This window comes from Hemicordylus capensis, chromosome 2 (genome assembly GCF_027244095.1).
Source record: "Hemicordylus capensis ecotype Gifberg chromosome 2, rHemCap1.1.pri, whole genome shotgun sequence".
Classification (NCBI taxonomy): Eukaryota; Metazoa; Chordata; class Lepidosauria; order Squamata; family Cordylidae; genus Hemicordylus; species Hemicordylus capensis.
Window position 1 is genome coordinate 75540148 of NC_069658.1, and position 21344 is coordinate 75561491.

The 21344-nt window shown below is 44.4% G+C and overlaps 1 protein-coding gene across 1 annotated transcript in view; it reads right to left on the reverse strand.

The window, feature by feature from the left end:
• The window catches only part of MCC (MCC regulator of WNT signaling pathway), a 340580-nt gene extending 325300 nt beyond the window's left edge, over positions 1 to 15280 (reverse strand). Inside the window, exon 1 of the mRNA XM_053295136.1 lies at positions 14852 to 15280. Within this exon, the coding sequence (XP_053151111.1) occupies positions 14852 to 15006 (155 nt within the window). The 5' untranslated portion in view covers positions 15007 to 15280. The remainder of the gene's footprint in view (positions 1 to 14851) is intronic.
• Between the last annotated feature and the right edge of the window lie 6064 nt (positions 15281 to 21344).

The window sequence follows — 21344 nt, forward strand, 5'->3', positions numbered from 1 at the left end:
ATCATTCACTCAAAAACTTGTGAGTGCACTGCACACACATGTGCATGCCTTAGAGGGAACACTGGTACAGTGTTCCCTCTAAGGCATGCATGTGTGCGTGCACTCACACATTTTTTTATGCCCGCTCAGTTAATTTTAGATCCCGCTCAAGTTGAATCAGGAAAGCCCCATTCTGAATGCATGTTTGCACACACTGCCTTGATACTGCTGCTCCGAACAAAACTCATTCTGCACACAGATTAAAAAATTAGAGAAAACACTGCACTGGTCAGCAAGAGTCTTCCTTTTAGGAGACCAAACAATACATTTGGACCCAGCCCTAAATCCTACCTCCGAAGGCCACCACCAAAGGCTGTCCCCCTTTGGCAGCTGCCTACAAGATTACAGCAATTAAAAGTGAGCAAAATACCAGATAAATAGCATCCAAAAGAAGACATGCACAGAAGCCACAGCAAGAGTCCCCAAATCCAGAAGGGGAAGGGAAGCCAAATGAAATAAAATCCTACCCAACAGCATCTCTTCCAGTCACTTTTAAGTGGTGATTCTCTTATATTTAGCAAGGGAAGAGCAACAGACCCCATCTAACCCCAGAACACATCTCTCCAGTGGCTGTTGCTGGTGTCTATCATATGTTTCTTTTAGATTGTGAATTCTTTGGGGACAGGGAAACATCTGGCTTATTTATCTATCTATGTAAACCACTCTGAGAAACTTTTGGCTGAAAAGCACTATACAGGTGAACCTCGTTATCTGCGGGGGTTCCATTCCCACAGATTACTGCAGGTAACGAAACAGTGGATAATGAAGCATTAAAGTCTATGGGATTGGATGGGAGTGTAAGTATTAAACGGGCCAAATGAACTGCACTACTTCAGCAGTCCAATGATCCCCCCCGCCCAAGTCCCCAAAATTCTGTAAAAAATTGTTGAAATTTTCCTTTAAAAAAACAACACACACACCCCAAATGAGCCATAAAATAGCTCCTCTTCATAAAATAACCGCCAGAAATGACCACTGAGGTCATTTCCAGCCATTTAGGAACCGCGGATACATGGATTTCAACCATTTCATATCCACAGATACTGAAGTGGGTAACAATTGGTGGACCACAGATATGTGAAACCGCAAATAGCAGAACAGGGTATTAATATTCACCAACATCCACCTGTAAAAAAATCTGTTGTTGTTTTTGTAAATCTGTGAAAATCAGGATGCAGAACAGAACGCTACTAGTAAGTAAGTTTATTGTTGTAACCACAGGTCATAACGCACATATTAAAGCATAATAAAACAACATAAAACATAATAGCTAATACATCATGCTTAAAAGGAAAACAGAAAAGACATAAGATAGTAAAAAAAATAACTAAACAACATGCCAGAACACTACTACACAAGTATCATAACTTCAAAACATGAACCCACTGCAGAGAATGGATGAAAAAGGAGCATGAACTTCCATGTCTTCAGGAACTCTAAGCAACACATAGACATGACAATCTGCTACAAGTCAAAACAAGTGTTCTCACCTCAACTATAAAGGGCATTTGTGGGACTGGAAAGATGCCTAAGTCATCAGATCTGTGGGCTTTCACCAATCCATTCAAAAATATATTTAATAACTGCTGCTCTGCACTTTTCAAACATCTCCTGTTAAATAGACATGTTGGAAATAACAGAGGTACATTCTCTGTCTACAGGCTTTCCAGCTGTCAAGCTCAGCAACTGGGTTCTCTCCAGGAAGACAGACACTTCAGACAGCACACACAGATAAATGTCTTTAGTTTACTTAGAGGGTTGCATTTCACATGAAGGCAATGCACTGCTTTCCAAATTTTTGACACCAGCTTATATCCAAGTTTGCAGTTTCTGAGTCTGCTTCCAGGTTACTTATTACAAATACGTGAGTATGCAAGAAACAAAGGACAACTATCCTTTGTTTCTGTGTAAATATCCCTGAGTAAGCAAAATACACATCCCATATTAATCACACCACCTTTAATTTTAACTACAGTTCAAAAGCAGAGATGTAGCTTTCCTACCAGTTCTAATGAACCCCATCAGAAATTCAGTGGTTTCCCAGGAAATGTCTTAAAATACAATCCTTTGCATGTTTACTCAGAGGTAAGTGTGTATAGGACTGCAGACACAGTTTCTCTACCAAGAATTTCACCACTTTATAGCCACCATGGTAACATTTGCAAGAAAAGCTAGAATAATCTGTCTTCAGACATGCAATAAAGATCTTATCTTAGAGAGCGCCTTCTTCTGCATGATCCCCACTGCATGTTAAGGTCATCTGAGGAGGTCCAGCTCCAGTTACCACCAGTTCGTTTGGTGGCGACTCAGAGGTGGGTCTTCTCTGTAGCTGCTCCTAGGCTGTGGAATGCACTACCAGCAGAAATCCGCAATCTTAATTCTGTATTGACCTTCAGGAGAGCCCTTAAAACCTATCTGTTTGGCCTGGCCTTCCAGGGTTTTAATTGTTTTAATGTTCTAGCCTGGTTTTCAGGGTTTTAATTGTTTTGATTGCTTAATTGTTTTTTAAGATGTTTTAATTGTTAATTGGTGTTTATATTTATATTTCTGTTTTAATTGTTATTGGTTTTAATGGTTTCTGTTTTAATTGTAAACCACCCTGAGCCTTTTGGGAAGAGCGGTATAAAAATTGAATAAATAAATAAATAAAATAAAGGCCAAGCTGCACACGAAGTTGAGACTTGTGTGCAAAACCCCTGCTAACTGAGCAGAGAGACTTTTAAAGGGGCAACTCTCATATCCTGCAGGGGGAGATCAAGTGCCCTGTCCAGTCCCAGCACAGTGTTTTTCCAGTAGCTGTTGCAGGTGTCTACGTTGCATTTCTTTTTACGCTGGGATGGGTAACCATCTTCTTCTGGGACAGGGAATCATCTATTTAACCACTTTGTGAACTTCTTTTTTTAAGCAATATATCCATTTTTGAGTATTCTTTAGTCTGCTTCAGAAGTCCTGCAAAAAAAGGAGCTTTTAACCCAGTCACCTGCAGTGGCTTTTCCAATGGAATACTCCCCTCTCAGCTATTTTTCCTCCCTCCCCAACCCACTCAGTTTTAAAAACAAGAAAGATGGATCTTAAACATGGTCTGCGTTAATAAACAATATACCCAAATACTTAGAAATCTAAATATTACTACTTGTATGCTTTTGTTCAGAAATAATACAATTGTGCACAACAGTGTTCAATGGAAAAGTGGAAAGAATGCTACTTACTAGGTGGGTTCCAAATTATACTTCCATTGCCAGATTAAATTCCTTTTCAATATCACTCAGCAATTATTCTTTTATTTGCCATTTTAAAATGTCAGCTTAACTATTTAAAGTGACAATTAATTGTTCTCTCAGGAGGTGCCCTTTTCTCTCCATATGTGGCTCTACTACTCAGCTAGTATTTAAAGAGGTTTTCAATTTAATGCACAACAAAGGATTTCCACAGCTGAGACCCCAATATAACTTCATTAGGAATGCAAATAACTCATCACCACACACTAAATGAAAATGTGTGCAATGAAGAAGTGTTTGCCTTTATTACAGGAACAAAAAAAACATAGCTCTCCCACAACACTTCTGAAATTTCAGCCAATTTTTAAAGTCAAGAAGCAACTTCAAAGTATGCAAGAAAGAAAAAAGAAGATACAAAAAGCTAAACCAGTTCTGGAGTTGCATGAAAGATTGAACTATTGAACTGATTCAATAGTTTTAAATATTCATAATCTACAGAGCAAATTATACCAAGCTACATTTATAAGGAAAGGCATTCAAGTCATTCTCAATTGTACATGCATAATGACTGTTGGTGGTCTACCCAGAATTTACTGGTGGTCCCAGAGTTGGGTAGTAATAGGATTTAACTATGTGTACAGATGTTTGAACTCTTTATTTGCAAGCCTGCAGGCCTGCATCTGTAACGATGAGGAGCTAAGCTGCAGTTTATACTGTGCCATGACGAGGTAAGGAAACATATGCTCTCTCTAGAGCCTTGTATCAGTATTAAAGAGGGGAGGGAAATACAGCAAAGCCAGGTCAAGGCAGTCTGATTATATGTACTTAGGGACCCTTTACACATGCTTCATCAGTCACGCCTGCTCCTATGCTGGTCCATGTAAATGCTTTCACCCACATGGTTCTTCTGACTTTGCATACCACACAAGTACAACTCAACCATGAGAGGTACACCCCTTCTACAGTATGCTAAGCGTGCTATCAGAAGGACCACATGGGAGGGAGCCTTCATATAGACCCAGATCATTTTGGGAAGCAGGGGCGTAGCTATAATTGAACAAAAGGGTTCAAAGAACACGGGCCCCCAGCTCCTGAGGGTCCTCCAGCTCCACCCCTTCCTATTTTCTTCATTATCTCCCTCCCTCTGGGGGGGCCTCCAGAGAGAGGGATGAACACGGGTCCCCTCTTCCCTAGCTATGCCCCTGTTGGGAAGAATTACAAAGTACAACTATTGCATACTAGTTGAAGTATGTGTTGAGGGAATCTAAAACAACAATGCAAGAAGAGGTGAAGTAAGTTGACTTCAAGAATATTGGACATTAGAACACAACTTGATGAACATAAATTGTTCCACTCTTATTTATGAAACCAGGAGCACACACTGGCTTATCATTGTATGCAATGATGCAAGCTGACTCTTCTGTACCCCACTTGCCTTTTGGAAACTTCACACAGTTACGTACTTGACTTGGAGAAATCCAGTATAAAACCTGAGAACTCAATGCACATTACAACCTGAAGACTGTCCCAGTTCTGAGAGTGAATATAACATGCAGTCCATATCTATTTGAGAATATCATCCCTCAGACTTCCAAAGTTCTTGTGTCTTATAGCAATAGCAATAGCACTTACATTTATATACCGCTCTATAGCTGGAGCTCTCTAAGCGGTTTACAATGATTTAGCATATTGCCCCCCAACATTCTGGGTACTCATTTTACCGACCTCGGAAGGATGGAAGGCTGAGTCAACCTTGAGCCCCTGGTCAGGATCGAACTTGTAACCTTCTGGTTACAGGGCAGCAGTTTTACCACTGCGCCACCAGGGGCTCCATAATTATCCATAAATTATCCATAAATTTTACAAAGAAGCAAATTTTACAAGGTGAGCAAATTGTCCAAGAAAACTTTCTCTGAGCATCAGCATGGCACCTTGTGTTTACAAGAGGCGAGACACAAAAATGTCTTTGGGGTAGGAAGAAGTGGGCACTCTTCCTCCTGACACAATAAAGGCATATTTAAAAACTGGTTTGGAGGTCTCAATAACAGTTAGAGCAGTGATCTTCACTATTTTTCAAGCAGGGGTCACTTTGGCAAAAAGTCTTAAATGTGAGAGCCACTGTTCGCTCTAAAGCATACACATGTGCACGCGCTCACACTTTTTTAAATGTCTTCTTAGTTAATTTTATATCCAGTTCAGATTTAATCAGGAAGGTCCCACTCTGAATGCCTATGCGCACACATGTCCTTGATACTGTCACCCAGAACAAAACTCATTCCCCACACAGATGAAAAAAATAGAGAGAATACTGATGAGAATAATTTCCTGCTGTGTTGACCTCCACACAGTACTGTGCTTTTCTCAGGGCTGGGAGTGCACTTTAAGAGAAACAGAGCCCTGTTCTGTGAGCTCTAGAGGAAGAAAGCACTGGGAAGGACTACAATTCCCAACACTCTGTGCAACCGTCTTTCAAAATGGCAGAAGGGTTCAAGAGGGCACTGTTTCCCTCTTTGGGCACTGGGCAAAGCACAGCACTGCCTGGTGAGAATGGCCATCTCTGTATGGCACTAGGGAGACTCTGCTGAGTATTCAGCTTTGTCTGAAGCTTCACACAGGCCCAATAAACAATCTGCCAGGGAGCCTCACTTAGAGCTGATGGAGGTCACCAATGGCCCTCAATGAAGAACACTGAGAGAGTTTTCTCTCTAAATAACATGCCTGCCTACTACACACTTTGAAGGCCTACTATAAACTTTCACTTTAAGCCTCTTGCAGGTTGACTTCCGATGTCATTTCTGGACCCCATTTTGCAGCATGGAGCCATTTTGTGGCTCTTTTTTAAAAAGTTCTTTCCTGAGATTTTTGGAGGGAAAATTGGAAGACTTAAGGGTTTTACTTTATTTCTGCTTTTTAGGCCCTTCTTTTAACTTAAGGAACCTAACCCCTGAATTCCCAAAGAGGTAGGGTTTCCGTATTTGTGCCTATACACAAGAATAGACCGCCTGCAAATAGCAAGAACCACCTGTATAACTCTTTGAAAGCACACATGAGTACACTTAGTCTCAAACAGCCACTTCCAAGGCCCTGAAACATACCAGCCCAAAGAAGGTTAGCTTAGGGAGCTGACTCAGGTTTGAGAAGGGGGTGGGATGAAGGAATGCCCATTTATTTCTCAGGACTTCAAATTCCATATACCGGGTTCCTAATGGAATAAGAGAGGGTTCCACTCTATGACAGCTGTAGCCCAACCTCCCTTGCAAATCCTTCCAGGCTACAGCTGAAGGTCTGCATGCATATTTTAGGAGAACCCTCAAACCTGTTCTGTTCCAAAGTAGTAGAGTACCACTAACTTTACAATCAGCTATTCTGAAAAGGCAAGTGATGTTCAAAATTATGTGTAGACAAGCCTTCCATAGATTTCTATAACCAAACTACTTCCCTTTTCTTTTATCTGTCTGGCCTCATGCACAGCCCTAAGAACAAATATTGACAATCTCAATTATCTTTTATCTGAGCTACAGTCTCCAAGGCACTTTAGTCAAGGAACTATATAGGACCACTCTCCGCCAGCCCTAAATCAGACACATATCTGTGTCTTATAAACCGACAGTTAATCTTGGAGACTCCAATTACTCTTAAAATTTTAGAGACCCCAATCTAAGAGTCCAATTCTAAATGAGTTCAATGGGACAATTTTCTTGTAAATTTGCTTCAGACTGCAGCCTAAGGCATAGTCTACCAAACTCACATATTCATGGAGGTCACTGCAACTAGTTTCTGAGCAGACTATTTTAGATGCTGCTGTTAAACTGAAATCCTACTATGAAGTAAGTCTTATTGACTCAGTAAGACTTGCTTGTGCACAGGTCTGTTTAGAATGGGCTCCATTACATATCAGTTTCTAGATAACCATCTTAAAACACCCAAATGCTTGGGTTTCAGCTCCCTTTAAAGAAATAAAATGGCTATAGAGGCAGGAAAATAAGATGCATGAAGATGGATTAACTGTAATCCAGGTAAAAGACTGGATTACACCATTATATCAAACAGCTGTATTTTGTTGACAGTGTAATAGCATGAAAACCCTATCAAGTTCAAGATATAATGTTGCCACACACACCCACACTTTATCCTGGACACTTGGTTTCTGACCTGAGCAAGATTGACTAAACTCATGCATAGGCAAGCATTTGGTGCCAGGAGATAAATGGATCAAGCAAACTGAGCTGGTCTAAGCAACCTGAAGAGCATTCTTAAGGAAACCAAAACAAAACAGGACTCTTAAACAAAATATTTCCCCTGGGAAACAGAATGGTCACAACCTAACAAGCAACCAAGACAAACTCCAATCAAAATTCAGCCCTTTTGTCTTGGGATCCATCTGACCAACACAGTCACCCACCCACACATCCACTCCAGATCCTGAACTAGAAGATTCTAACTATTTATTTTGTACTCCAAGTTTTCCTGCCTTTGCAGCCCTAGGAAACCCTACAGAAAAACCCCTATGAACTGTTTCAGATTACTTGAGTACATTCTCCAGACTTGGAACAATCAGAAGCCTGGAAACTTTCATCAGTAACCACAGTTTTAAATGAGAAATTCCAAGACATGGACCATGACTTCTAGACAGGCTTATGCCTCAACATCTCTTCTTCTTCTTCTTCTTGAGTTGCTTCTTATTACTGCAGTGAAACTATTAATAAGAATTAACAGTTTCCCTGCAGCACTTTTCAGGAAAAGGTTCACAATGTAGTTTACATAGAAAGGAGTGAAAAGGGGGGGGGGAATTTTCACAAAAGGGCGCAAAATCTAAGAACAAACAAGGGAAACACCAGCAACAGTCACAAGCAGGGATGCTGCACTGGGGTTTAAAAGAGGCAGTTGCCCTACCCCTGTAAATATAAGTGAGTTAGTAGTGTGTCCGAACCGGTCCAGCGGCCATTCCAAAGAATGGCCGAACTGCCAGACCGGTCCGGCCCTGCCTGGTTTGGGTCCGGGTGGGGGGTATGCCTTTAAGGGCGGGAGGGCTTGCTTAGCCCTCCCGCTTCCTTGCCCCCGCCAGCGCCCGTATTTTCCAGTATAGGGGCGCTGGAAACCAGCCGCGCCCCCGCCGCTGCCGCGGCGAAAGAACTCCCAAAGGAACTGCCAGCCCTCCCGCCCTCCCTCCCTCCCAGCTAGCTGCCCGCCCGCCCGCTCACCCGCTCACCGCTCACCCGATAGGAAACAAGAGGAGCTCCGGCACAGAGCTCCTCTCGTTTGGAAGGCCTCCGGCATAATGGTGTTTTGCGCGCCGTTCGCCGGAGGCCCGGTCTACCCGCCGGGAAAGGGCCGGGTAGACCGGGCCTCCGATCGCTGGGTAGACCGGGCCTCCGATCACCTCCGATCGGTGGGTTACGTCCAACGTCCATTTCCACAATTTGTCCCATTGCTGTTTAGAAGAGATACACTTGTCTCTTTGCACATAACCATACAAACTTTTCCAGAAGAGATTTACTGTCTCATCCGCGTGAACCTCTTGGTCGCATCTTCCCTCCCTATTCCTATAGAGGAGCACTGCATAAATGACATACAAGTTTACTAACCTAATTACGAGAAGGGGAACGTTCCAATTCCCTAGTATGAGGGCACCTGTTCCGTCCCATTTCCTTGAAGGTTTCTTTCTGGGACCTTGAAAGGAGGTTCTATCGCACAAACCCGAGATTAGTTCTTCCCAAGTCTGTTTTTCCAAATCAGGCCACTCTAACAAATTGCTTACTCGCCACACTCTTTTGGCCACCAACTTGCCACACTCTTTTGGCCACCACACACTCTTTTAAGAAATGTGAATGGGTTTCCCTGAATGTTTTGCCTAGCTCACTAGCTTTCTGTTTGCAGGTGATTTTAGGACACTCTTGCTGGTCCTCTGGGAGCCATGGCTTATCCACATTAAGCGGTAGTACTTAGTGGTATAAACGCCACCTCGTTTCCCATAAATGGAAAGGGACATTTTTCTCCTTAAAGAGAGCGATAGGGTGATCGGGTTGCAACAAGCACTGTAAAGTGCGGTGTTTGTAGCGTTTACGTTCTAAATCAGGTTTTAAAAACCCCACTTCTAGGATCTCTCCATAAAATTGTTTTCCTTAGCTGCTTAACTGAGGAGGATCCTTTAAAAAGATCTGGTTCAACCTTCCATTTTTTAAGTGTGAATAACAAATCTCTCAAGTAGTCCGAGTGTTCTCTTTTTAATACTTGTGTGATATTACCATTGAAAGATCCTTTCCCCATGCTGACTTTCGCCAATGCAGAGCGAAAAGCAAGACCCAGGTTTTTTGCAGGAGGTTGGACATATTATGGACATTCACAAAAATCCAGTTTCCAAAACTATAGGACATGAATTCAGTTACAAAATAGGGTTGCAGGGCAGGTAGGGCTAGGCCTCCCCGCTCAACCTCCTTAAATGCTACCGCATGGGCCAAAGGGAAGGACGCTGTGTGCTATACTAGACGGAAGATCTGGCTTTCAACTCTCCGAAGGATATCGAGAGGTGGAGGGTAGACTACTGCCAGGTTATGCACCGGGGGTATCAGGTAAGTCCGGATGTAAACCGCTTTCTGGTACATGGCAAGGCTCCATTTTTCCACATTGTGATTTTAAGCATTACTTTTTCTTCCCAATCTGTCCAATTTTCTCCCCAGACCTTTTCCTTAATCCCATATTCAATCCCCAAAATGTTTACTGTATCTACCCACTTCAGTTTGGACTCTGGGGCCCCTTCACTTTTACATTCAGAGATGGGTAGGCACAAGAGTTGCTGGCGTCCGGGGTCCATTTTAACAAATACACTTTTGTCAGCATTTAATTCTGAGCCCGAGATCTTGCCATATTCCCAGAAAAGGTCTAGTATTACAGAGATTTCATTTTCATTCGATAACAGTAATGTAACATCATCAGCATGTGCTACAAATTTTACCCTAAACTCAGAATGCGGTTCTGAGTGGACAGGTGGTTCAGCTATCCCATCACTCTCCCTCCTCCTCCCTTCTAGGAAGATCTCGTAGGTCGGAGGGATAGAGACTGAGAGTCCTCACAGATGGGGTTCTTTCTGAATCCTGATCAGGATCGGATCCAGGGCAAAAACATAAAGTAATGGGCTCAGTGGGCATCCTTGGTGGATGCCCAAATGCAGTGATCCAATAAGAGAAGGTGACCTTTCCAACTTTCATTCTGTATAAAGTAAAAAAGTTCTCTCAGCAGACATAATGAGTCTATCATCTTTCTTCCAGAGATGGCGCTTGTCTGCAAGCTGTGGACCAATTTAGGGGCCACTTTCGCCAATCTATTATTTAGGATTTTGGCAAAGATTCTGTAATCGATATTTGTGAGGGTTATCGGTCTCCAGTTTTGTGGTAAAGTGGTGTCACCTTTCTTGCAGGGGGGGGATTAAGATGCTGTCCCCAAAAGACCTATTTAAACGTCCATTGTCTAGGACAAAATTAAATTTTACTAAGACTGGTAGTAGCTGGTTTGCGTAAAATGTATAGAAAGGCCACGTCAGACCATCAGGCCCCGGAGCTGATGTGTTCTTTCCCGCAGAGATAACTGCTCTGACCTCGTCTATCGTTACAGGATGGGTCAAAGAGCTTTCCCCCCCCTCAGTGAGGGACTAGCCGAGACCATATTCATTCAGACTGCAGAACCTATCTAGATAAGATTGAATGTCCTTTACAGAAATATCCTTCAATGCATAGAAGTTTGTATAAAACTGGGCCATGATCTTTAACATATCGTGGGGGTCAGCCTTTTTTAGGCATCTCCAGATAGGGCTAAGAGGGACTCCTGCCTGTAACCTTGGAGAAGCCACTGCCAGTCTGTGTAGACAATACTGAGCAAGATGGACCTATGGTAGAAGGCAACTTCCTGTATTCCTATGTAATAGTAGCTTTGCAACTGTGCACCAATATCCCATGCTCTGTATGAAATAAATTCTTCACAAGAATTGTATATGGATGTTCTGGTTTTTAGATCTATTTAAAAATCATTCTGTCTCCATTTGTTCTAAAGCATAATCCATTTAGGATTATGGAGGAGGAGCCCCTGGTGGCGCAGTGGTAAAACTGCCGCCCTGTAACCAGAAGGTTGCAAGTTCGATCCTGACCAGGGGCTCAAGGTTGACTCAGCCTTCCATCCTTCCGAGGTCGGTAAAATGAGTACCCAGAATGTTGGGGGCAATATGCTAAATCATTGTAAACCGCTTAGAGAGCTCTGGCTATAAAGCGGTATATAAATGTAAGTGCTATTGCTATTCCACATAGGATCATCACTGCAATCACAAGGGCAAAAGTGACCAAAACATTTTCTATCTAAACACATTTTTATTGTTCTGTGTATCCAGCTGTGATCTAATAACTTTATTCTTATACACTGTTCTCTGAACAACTCACAAAAACAAAACCATAAAATAGATAAATACAATAAAAACACACATGGCAAACAAAACTATCAACAAATACAATTAAAAAACAGAAGCATTTAAAATATTTTATCTAGCCGCATTTGTGGTTAGAATTAAAAAAAATACTGGAACACCAGCCTATTTGTTATTGCAAAAGACTAGATCACAGCAGGATACACAGAATCACCATTGGGCTTCTCAGACGGAGTTGTGAGTTAAGTTTTTAGGTTATCCCTGAGGCATGGAAGCTGCAGCAGCGCCTCTTTTCTGCTCCATCAAAGTAAAATAAGAAGCTCCATCCAGATCAGGTAGGAAGAGCCCACAGAAAACTCCTCCCTATGCTAATATAAACCCTCGGAAAATTGGATCAACGCTGCTGGCATGGGGCAGAGCGAGGTGTGCGACAACCTCAAGTGGTCCTAGGCCTCTAATATCTTAGCAGTGCCGAAAGAAGCAGCAGCACTAACGCGGTCGGTGTACCCATCGTTCGCCAGCACCGGCACCCTCACATTTACAGATCAGCAGCAAGGATTTTAGTGACAGAAGTACACAGACAGGGCCGGATTAACGTAGTAGCAAATACAGCATTTGCTACGGGCCCCGCGTTTTCAAGGGCCCCGCACGTCTGGCTTGAACTTCTCGTCGTCTGCCTGCCCGCCCCTTCTTTCGTTCTGTATTGGTGTTGCTGCTCAACTGTTCGTGCTGACTCTCAGTCTCCTCATTGCATCGCCTGCTGCTGCTGCCCATTCTAATCTCCTGTCGGGATGGGAGATGAGAAGAATCGGCGGCAGCATATCACAGCTGCCAGCAGGCAGTGAGGAGAGTCCCTCCTGAGTTGGCTGTGAGCGTCTGCCACCATCTTATCTCTAATTCTAATTGGCTGCCTGAGACTCCTTGTTTGCACACGTGCCGTCACTCACTTCTCAGGGCTGCTGGGGCTGTGTGCAGGCAGCCTTCCCGGCGCGCGCACGCGCTCCCTCCTCAGTCATGCCTGCCTGCGACACACACATGCCTGGCTTGAACATCAGTCTGCCCGTCTGTATTTGGTGCTGGCGGCGTGCTGACTCTCGTCATTGCCTGGTTGCTGCTGCCACTGCTCCCCACCTGTCCATTCTCATTTCCTGTCTTGTCTCCTCCAGTCCAGTCCAGTCCCAGTCACTCTTGGCCGAGTGATTCTACTGAGCTGGCTGCCTGCCTTGCCTTCCCTCTTCGCCCATGTGCTTCTCGTGGCTGGGGCTGACTGATAGGTGCAGGCAGCCCCGGCGCGCGCTCCCTCTGTCCTCATGCCTGAGACACCGCCTGCATACGGCACTGGCACAATCGCTCCTCCACAATCGACGCACACTGAATTGCACTGCATGCTTACTTGTGATCACACTCATAGCTGCTCCGTGGGTGTGCGTGCTTCAGCTTCCCTCGCTCTCTCATGCGCAACACCTGTGACCACCAGTGACCAGCACCACGCTTTATGCTCACAAGAGCATGTGTGTGTGTGTGTACCCACACCTCCATTCCTGCAGAATGTGCTGTTGCTGCTGAACCCACTATCACCACGAATCCAAAACCGGGGCTGCATCGTCGGGCAGGTCAGGTATGTGTGTGGAGTGGGCCCGGGGAAAGAGTGTGCTGAATGAGAAGTGGGCTCAGGGCAGGCTCTCAGTCCTCCAGCTCCTGCCATGACTGTCTCTGCACTGCAGATTGAACATAAAAGGGGTGGGGGGATGCATGTTTTGCAAAGTTTGTTGGCTGAGTGGGGGCATGGTAGGTGGCGGGGCCGGGGCGCTAGGCAAGATCAATGGCAGAAATGCAGAGTGCTTGCTTGCTGCTTATATATTATATATTAGTCTTTTCCCCATTTCTCTCTCCCAAACGTATTCATCATTCTTATAAACACGAAAAGAAACTTAAGTTGCCCAATAGCTGCTCCGTGCGTGGTGGCGTGGGCGCTTCTCTGAGAGAACGTGTCTATCCTCCACTGCCCGCCGCACCATTCCCGCAGGGTGCTGCTGAACCCACTAACCACACCCACCCCAAAACAAATCCGAAGAGCTGGGGCTGCTGCCAGGCTGGCCAGGTGGGGAAAAGAGCTTGCTGAGAAGTGGGCTCAGCCCTCCAGCTCCTCCTGCCAGCAGATTGAACACAAAAGCATGGAGGGGGGATGTTTTGCAAAGTTGGTTGGCTGGCTGAGTGGTGGGGGCATGGGGTGGTTGGTGGGGGCACTAGGGAAGATCAAGGGGCAGAAATGCAGAGTGCTTGCTGCTTATAATATTGGTCTTTCCCCCTTCTCTCTCTCTCTCCAAATGCATTCTTATAAAACATCGAGGCGAGGGGGTGGAAAGAAACTTGCCCAATCCAGATGAACCCAATGTGTGCTGGAGTTAAATTATTATTTTTATTATTTATTCGATTTCTATACTGCCCTTCCAAAAAAGGTTCAGGGCAGTTTACACAGAGAAACAACAAACAAATAAGATGGATGGAACCCTGTCCCCAAAGGGCTCACAATCTAAAAAGCAACATAAGACAAACACCAGCAACAGTCACTGGAGGAATGCTGTGCTGGGGGTGGATAGGGCCAGTTACTCTCCCCCTGCTAAATGGCATAAATAATGCTAACAATTGTATTCAATGATGGGGCAGTGTCTCTCTGGCTGTATAGCAAATGAAAAAAATTGAATTACTTTACTATGCAAGTAAATAATTTATGTTTCTATATTTATGTGCATTTTTTAAATTTGGGGCCCCTTCATAACATATGCTACAGGCCCCGCACTAGCTTAATCCGGCCCTGTACACAGACACCATACTTTGAAATGAAACCCCTGTCACCAACTTATAATTGGCAAAGTAATGGATGATGGGGCATTTGGGGGATAACAGTTTCTTCCAAAATAGAAACTGCCCATTCAGTTCTAATGAAAGACATTTAGAACAGCAACCGCTAGCTTGCCAGAAAGCTCGACAAGCTGAACTATGCGACGTTGGTTCCTCGCAAGTCCTGTGCGCAAGAACCCCCGCGCGGGCAGCTCCCCGCACCCCCGTTCCGCTCAGTGCAACTCCCAGCTGAGAAACTTGCTGAGAAGTTGCCACTTTCTGCGGGTGCGTGCAAAGCCGCCTCGGCGCCCTGTCGCTGCACGAGCCTTCGTGGCTGCTGGTTTACCTGCTGATATAGCCGTCGCCGTCCCCATCGCAGGTCTGGAAGAGGCGCCTCATCCTCTCCTCCTCGCCCGTGCTGGAAGTGTCGCTGCTACTGCTCCCGGTGCTGCTCACGCTCACCTCCACCACCACAGCTGGGGCGGCCGCTGCCGCCATCATGCGCTCTCTCCGGAGAAGCAGAGGAGCGCGGGGAGAAAGGGTATGCAGCGGCGGCACAAACACGGTCGCCTGAGCTGCTCGGGATCCTCAGCCGGCGGCGGCCCACCGCGCACAATCCTCCGGGCCCTGCAGCTGCGCATACAAAGCGCGAGTGGTGGCACAATGCAAACAAGGGGGTGGGGAGCCCAGGCACTTCGCCGCCTCCCGCGCACGAATTCAGCGCGCGCCGCCTCACGCGCCAATCAGCAGCATCCTGGGGACGGTGCGCGCCCTTGCACTGCAGGAGCAGCCGCGCTCACTCAGACACGTTCTTCGAGAGAAGCCAGGGGTCGCGCGCTCTGTGGGAAGGGCTGAGGGAACAGGGAAGAAGCGCCGGAGACCGACGCTCAGGCTGGCACCGTGTCAGCGCCGAGAAAGCAGAGCCAGGCTCTCACGCAAGGCTTACATTGAGCCAGGACGCAGACGTCTTTTGAGGTTTAGCTTGGAACATGCAGAGTACCTGTGTGGGTGCTGCAGAGTGCATTTCCATGGACAACCCACAGGGACAGATTATTTCTTTTTCTGTGTTAACCGTTTTGAGTTTTTGTTGCTGTGTTGTTGAAAAGCGGGATATAAATATCCATAATAGTTGTTGTAGTAGGGGTAGACATAGTAGTTTCCAATCCAAGACATGAATCATGGCTTCTAGGCCATCTCAGCACTTCTCTTTTTAGGAAAGAACCAAAGAGCTCTGTTGCTTGTGTGTTTCTTCAGGGACAATGAAACCATGGAAAGTCTTATCTGGATGAATAAAGGCTGCTTTGCTTGTTGAAAGAGTGTGCCAAAGCCTGTTATGCATGCATGCAGGAGAATGAGGTGGTAGGAATCTGAGGTGCCAGAATGGATTGCAACATTTCAGGTGGGCGATTGAAGTTTTGAGTCCTCCAAAACTCAAAACTTCAGTCACTGGGGGATGGGGGCAGGGACCCTCAGCCTGCAACAAATGGGAAACTAGCACAGCAGAACGTTTTCATGAGAACATAAGAACAGCCCTGCTGGATCCGGCCCAAGGCCCATCCAGTCCAGCATCCTGTTTCCCACAGTGGCCCTCCAGATGCCCCTGAGAAGTGCACGGTCAAGAGGTGGATGAGGGCATGCCATTCTCCTACTGTTGCTCGCTCCCCTGCAACTGGTATTTAGAGGCATCTTGCCTCTGAAGCTGGAGGTGGCCTATAGCCACCAGACTAGTAGCCATTGATGGACCTGTCTGTAAATTTGTCTAAGCCCTTTTTAAAGTCATCCAAGCTAGTGGCCATCACCACATCTCATGGAAGATAATCCATAGTTTAATTACGCACTGTGTGAAAAAGTACTTCCTTTTGTTGATCCTAAATTTCCCAACCTTCAGTTATATGGGATGACCCCTAGTACTAGTATTGTGAGAGGGAGAAATTTTTCTCTTTGTCCATTCTTTCTATTCCATGCATAATTTTATACACCTCTCTCATGTCTCACCATAGTCACCTCTTTTCCAAACTTAAAAGCCCCAGATGCTTGTAGCTTTGCTTCATAAGGAAGGTGCTCCAGGCCAAGCCCCTGATCATCTTGGTTGCTCTCTTTTGCACCTTTTCCATTTCTACAATGGCCTTCTTAAGATACTGTAACCAAAACTGCAGATGTGGCTGCACCATAGATTTGTATAAGGGCATTATAATATTAGCATTTTTATTGGCCTTTTTCACAGCTGTCGTGCGCTGAGTCAATACTTTCAATGAGCTGTTCACCATGACCTCAAGATCTCTCTCCTGGTGAGTCACTGACAGCTCAGACCCCATCTGTGTATATGTGAAGTTGGTTTTTTTTTGCCCCAATATTTATCTCTTTGCTTACATTGAGCTGTACTCATTTTGTCACTAACTCACCCAGTTTGGAGAGATCCTTTTGGAGCTCCTCACAATCTGTTTTGGATTTCACTACCCTAAATAGTTTTGTGCCATCTGCAAATTTGGCCACTTTGCTGCTTACTCTAACTGCTACATCATTTATGGACAAGTTAAAAAGCACTGGTCTCAGTACGTATCCTTGGGGGACCCCACTCCTTACTTCCCTCCATTGTGAAAACTCTCCATTTATACCTACCCTCTGTTTCCTGTCCTTCCAACAGTTACCAATCCACCCATGAACCTGTCTCCTTATCCCATGATTGCTAATTTACTCAAGAGCCTTTGGTGGGGAACTTTGTCAAAAGCTTTTTGGAAGTCCAAGTATACTATGTCAACTGGATCACCTTTATCCACATGTCTGTTGACACTCTCAAAGAACTCCAAAAGGTTAGTGAGGCAAGACTTGCAGAAGCCATGCTGGTTCTCTTTTAGTAAGGCTTGTTCTTCTATACGTTTAACAGTTTTGTCCTCAAGTATGCTTTTCATCAATTTACCCAGCACAGAAGTTAGGCTAACTGGCCTGTGCTTTCCTGGATCCCTTTTTAAACATTGGAGTTTCATTAGCTACTTCCCAGTTCTCTGGCACAGAGCCTGATTGTAGGGACAAGTTATATATTTTTGCTATGGTTCACATTTCACATTTGAGTTCCTTCAGAACATGAGTGGATGCCATCTGGCCCAGGTGATTTGTCAATTTTTAATTTTTCAAGACAGTTTAGAACATCCTCTCTGGTCACCTCAAGTTGGGCCAGTTCTTCAGTCTCTAAGCCAGAGAACATCAGTTCTGGAGTGGGTATATGGTCAGTATCCTCCCCTGTGAAGACAGATGCAAAGAACTCATTCAGCTTCTCTGCAATCTTCTTATTCTCCTTAATAATCCCTTTCACGCCCACAAAATCTAAGGGGCCAACAACCTCCCTGCCAGGTTTTCTGCTTCTGATATATTTTTAAAAGTTGTTGTTATTTGTCTTGACACTTCTAGCTATACGTGTCTCAAATTATCTTGTTGTATCCCTTATTATCTCCTTGTATTTCTTTTGCCAGAGCTTATGTTCCTTTCTGTTCTCTTCATTTGGGCAGGCCTTCAATTTTCTGAATGAAATCCTCAACCTTTTTATAGCTTCCCTGATCCTTTTTGTTAGCCGCACTGGCATACTCCTGAACTTGTTCATACTTTCCCTCCTTCTTGGTATTATTATTATTATTATTAATTCGATTTCTACACCGCCCTTCCAAAAAATGGCTCAGGTCGGTTTACGCAGAGAAATAATAAATAAATAAATAAATAAATGAGATGTATCCCTGTCCCCAGAGGGCTCACAGTCTAAAAAGAAGCATAAGATAGACACCATCAACAGTCACTGAAGGTACTGAAGGTTCAATGTTAGCAAGTGTAAAGTGATGCACATTGGGACAAAAAACCCCAACTTCAAGTATACGCTGATGGGATCCGAGCTGTCGGTGACGGACCAGGAGAGGGATCTTGGGGTTGTGGTTGACAGTTTGTTGAAAGTGTCGACTCAATGTGCAGCAGCTGTGAAAAAGGCAAATTCCATGCTAGGGATCATTAGAAAGGGGACTGAAAATAAAACGGCTAACATTATAATGCCCTTATGCAAAATGATGGTGCGGCCACACCTGGAGTACCGCGTACAATTCTGGTCACCACATCTTAAAAAGGACATTGTTGAACTGGAGAAGGTACAGAAGAGGGCAACCAAGATGATCAGGGGCCTAGAGCACCTTTCTTATGAGGCAAGACTACAACACCTGGGGCTTTTTAGTTTAGAAAAAAGACGTCTGTGGGGAGACATGATAGAGGTCTATAAAATCATGCATGGCATGGAGAAAGTGGAGAGAGAGAGATTCTTTTCCTTCTCACACAACACTAGAACCAGGGTTCACTCCATGAAATTGATTGCCAGGAGGTCTAGGACCAACAAACGGAAGTACTTTTTCACACAACGCGTGATCCACTTGTGGAACTCTCTGCCACAGGATGTGGTGACAGCCAACAACCTGGATGGCTTTAAGAGGGGTTTGGATGACTTCATGGAGGAGAGGTCTATCAATGGCTACTAGTCAGAGGGCTGTGGGCCACCTCCAGCCTCAAGGGCAGGCTGCCTCTGAGTACCAGTTGCAGGGGAGTAATGGCAGGAGAGAGGGCACGCCCTCAACTCCTGTCTGTGGCTTCCAGCGGCAACTGGTGGGCCACTGTGCGAAACAGGATGCTGGACTAGATGGGCCTTGGGCCTGATCCAGCAGGGCTGTTCTTATATTCTTATGTACTGTGCTGGCGGTGGATAGGACCACCCCCTACATACACTCCAACTGAGCTTCTGTTATTGTGGTTTTGAATAAATTCCATTCTTTTGCGGATTATTTAGTCCTCCTGACTTTCTCTTTCAGCTTCCTTTTTACCAGCCTCCTCATTTTTGAGAAGTTTCCTCTCTGTCTGAAGTCCAATTCATTCTTCAGCTTCTTGTCTTTCATATCTTTCAATTTACTAGCATCTGATCTAAGCCTGGAGATTTTATTTTCTAATCTAATCTTCCATTTAGTTGATGTACTGCTTTCTTTTTTGACAGGTCCACTGATCTTATATCCGAGCTCTTGTGTTGTTATTGTTGCTGCACTGTACATTAGTTGGTTTGTTTCTTGCAAATTATTGGTTGTTATTTCTGCAAGTGCAGCATTGACATCTTTTAATGCCTGAGCAAGTTGTTTTTTGGCAACTGTTTTTAGAGCTGGAAGTCGAACCCTGGTGGTTGTTTGGTTCATGTGCTCAGATATTTTTTGCTTTAGTTCTTGTTGCTTTTCTGTTAAACGGCATTTGGGTTTTTGAGGTGAAGGCAAAGGGGAGGTTGCCTGGTTTTGATTTTGAAACAGTTCAGCAACAGTGGCATCCTCGATTTCCAACACCTCCTCCACCTGCGCCTGAGCAACTTCTTCAATTGGTGATCATTCTTCTTCCATATCTTGAGCCTGTGTTGCTCTTTGCAGTTCTTCCAGCTCAACTCCTGTGAATACTTTATTTCTTATTATGAATCTTCTCTGGTCTGCTAGCCTTTGTTCTGTTATTTCTGTGTCTGGATGCTTCTCTTTCCAAATTTGGTACATTCTTTTTAAATAACCTCTTCTAGTTGGACTAGACTTGTAATAGCAGATCATTATTTCCTTGTTGGCATTTTTCGTATATTTTTTTCGGTTAAGCAACGTTTCTTCCAGTAACTTTGCTGTCTCCAGCCCTGGTTGCTCAACTGAAGATCCTGAGTCCTGTTGCCCACTTGCCACCAGATGTCCAGGGACTATAGCATCTGGCGCGGTCCTTGTTGACCCGGGCGACGACCGATCCGGTATAGATTTATTAAAGTTACGTCTCACCATATTGTTGATGGGAGAGGCACTCTTTGTCTGGCTCCTCTGGTGAGACCTGTCCAGTATGGTTGGACCTCTGGCATAGCTCTCACCTTCATCAGAGCACACAAGCCCCACAACCACGCCAAGGTAGTGCTTCATTATTATTATTATTATTGCTTGTTTACACAGTCAGACATGTGTTATTGACTGGTTTGTTTTATTCAGACATTGAGTCCTTCCCAAGGACCTGGGATGGCTGAATTTTATTGTCAGTTGTTATTGATATTGTCGCAGAATATAGGCTGTTCCCAGTAAAGCTGCTTTTTGTAATTGGCTGATGGTGATTTCTGTGGCCCTATGGTGTTGAGGTGCTCTTCAAGGTCTTTTGGAACTGCACCCAGGGTGTCAATTACCACTGGGATTATTTAGGTCTTTTTCTGCCACAGCCTTTCAATTTCAATTTGTAGATTTTTGTATTTGGTGATTTTTTCTATTTCTTTTTCTTCTATTCTGCTATCCCCTGGTATTGCTATGTCGATTATTTTGACTTGTTTTTCTTTCTTCTCGACTACAGTTATATCTGGTGTATTGTGTGGCAGATGTTTGTCTGTTTGTAGTCGGAAGTCCCATAATATTTTTACATCATCATCATCATCATCATTATTTTTTTAATTATTATTAATTTGATTTCTACACCGCCCTTCCAAAAAATGGCTCAGGTCGGTTTACACAGAGAAATAATAAATAAATAAATAAATAAATAAATAAATAAATAAATAAGATGTATCCCTGTCCCCAGAGGGCTCACAATCTAAAAAGAAACATAAGATAGACACCATCAGCAGTCACTGGAGGTACTGTGCTGGGGGTGGATAGGAGCACCCCCTACATACATTCCAACTGAGCTTCTGTTATTGTGGTTTTGAATAAATTCCATTCTTTTTGGGATTATTCAGCCCCCTGACTTTCTCTTTCAGCTTCCTTTTTACCACCCCCCTCATTTTTGAGAAGTTTCCTTTCTGTCTGAAGTCCAATGCATCTGTGTTGGACTTCCTT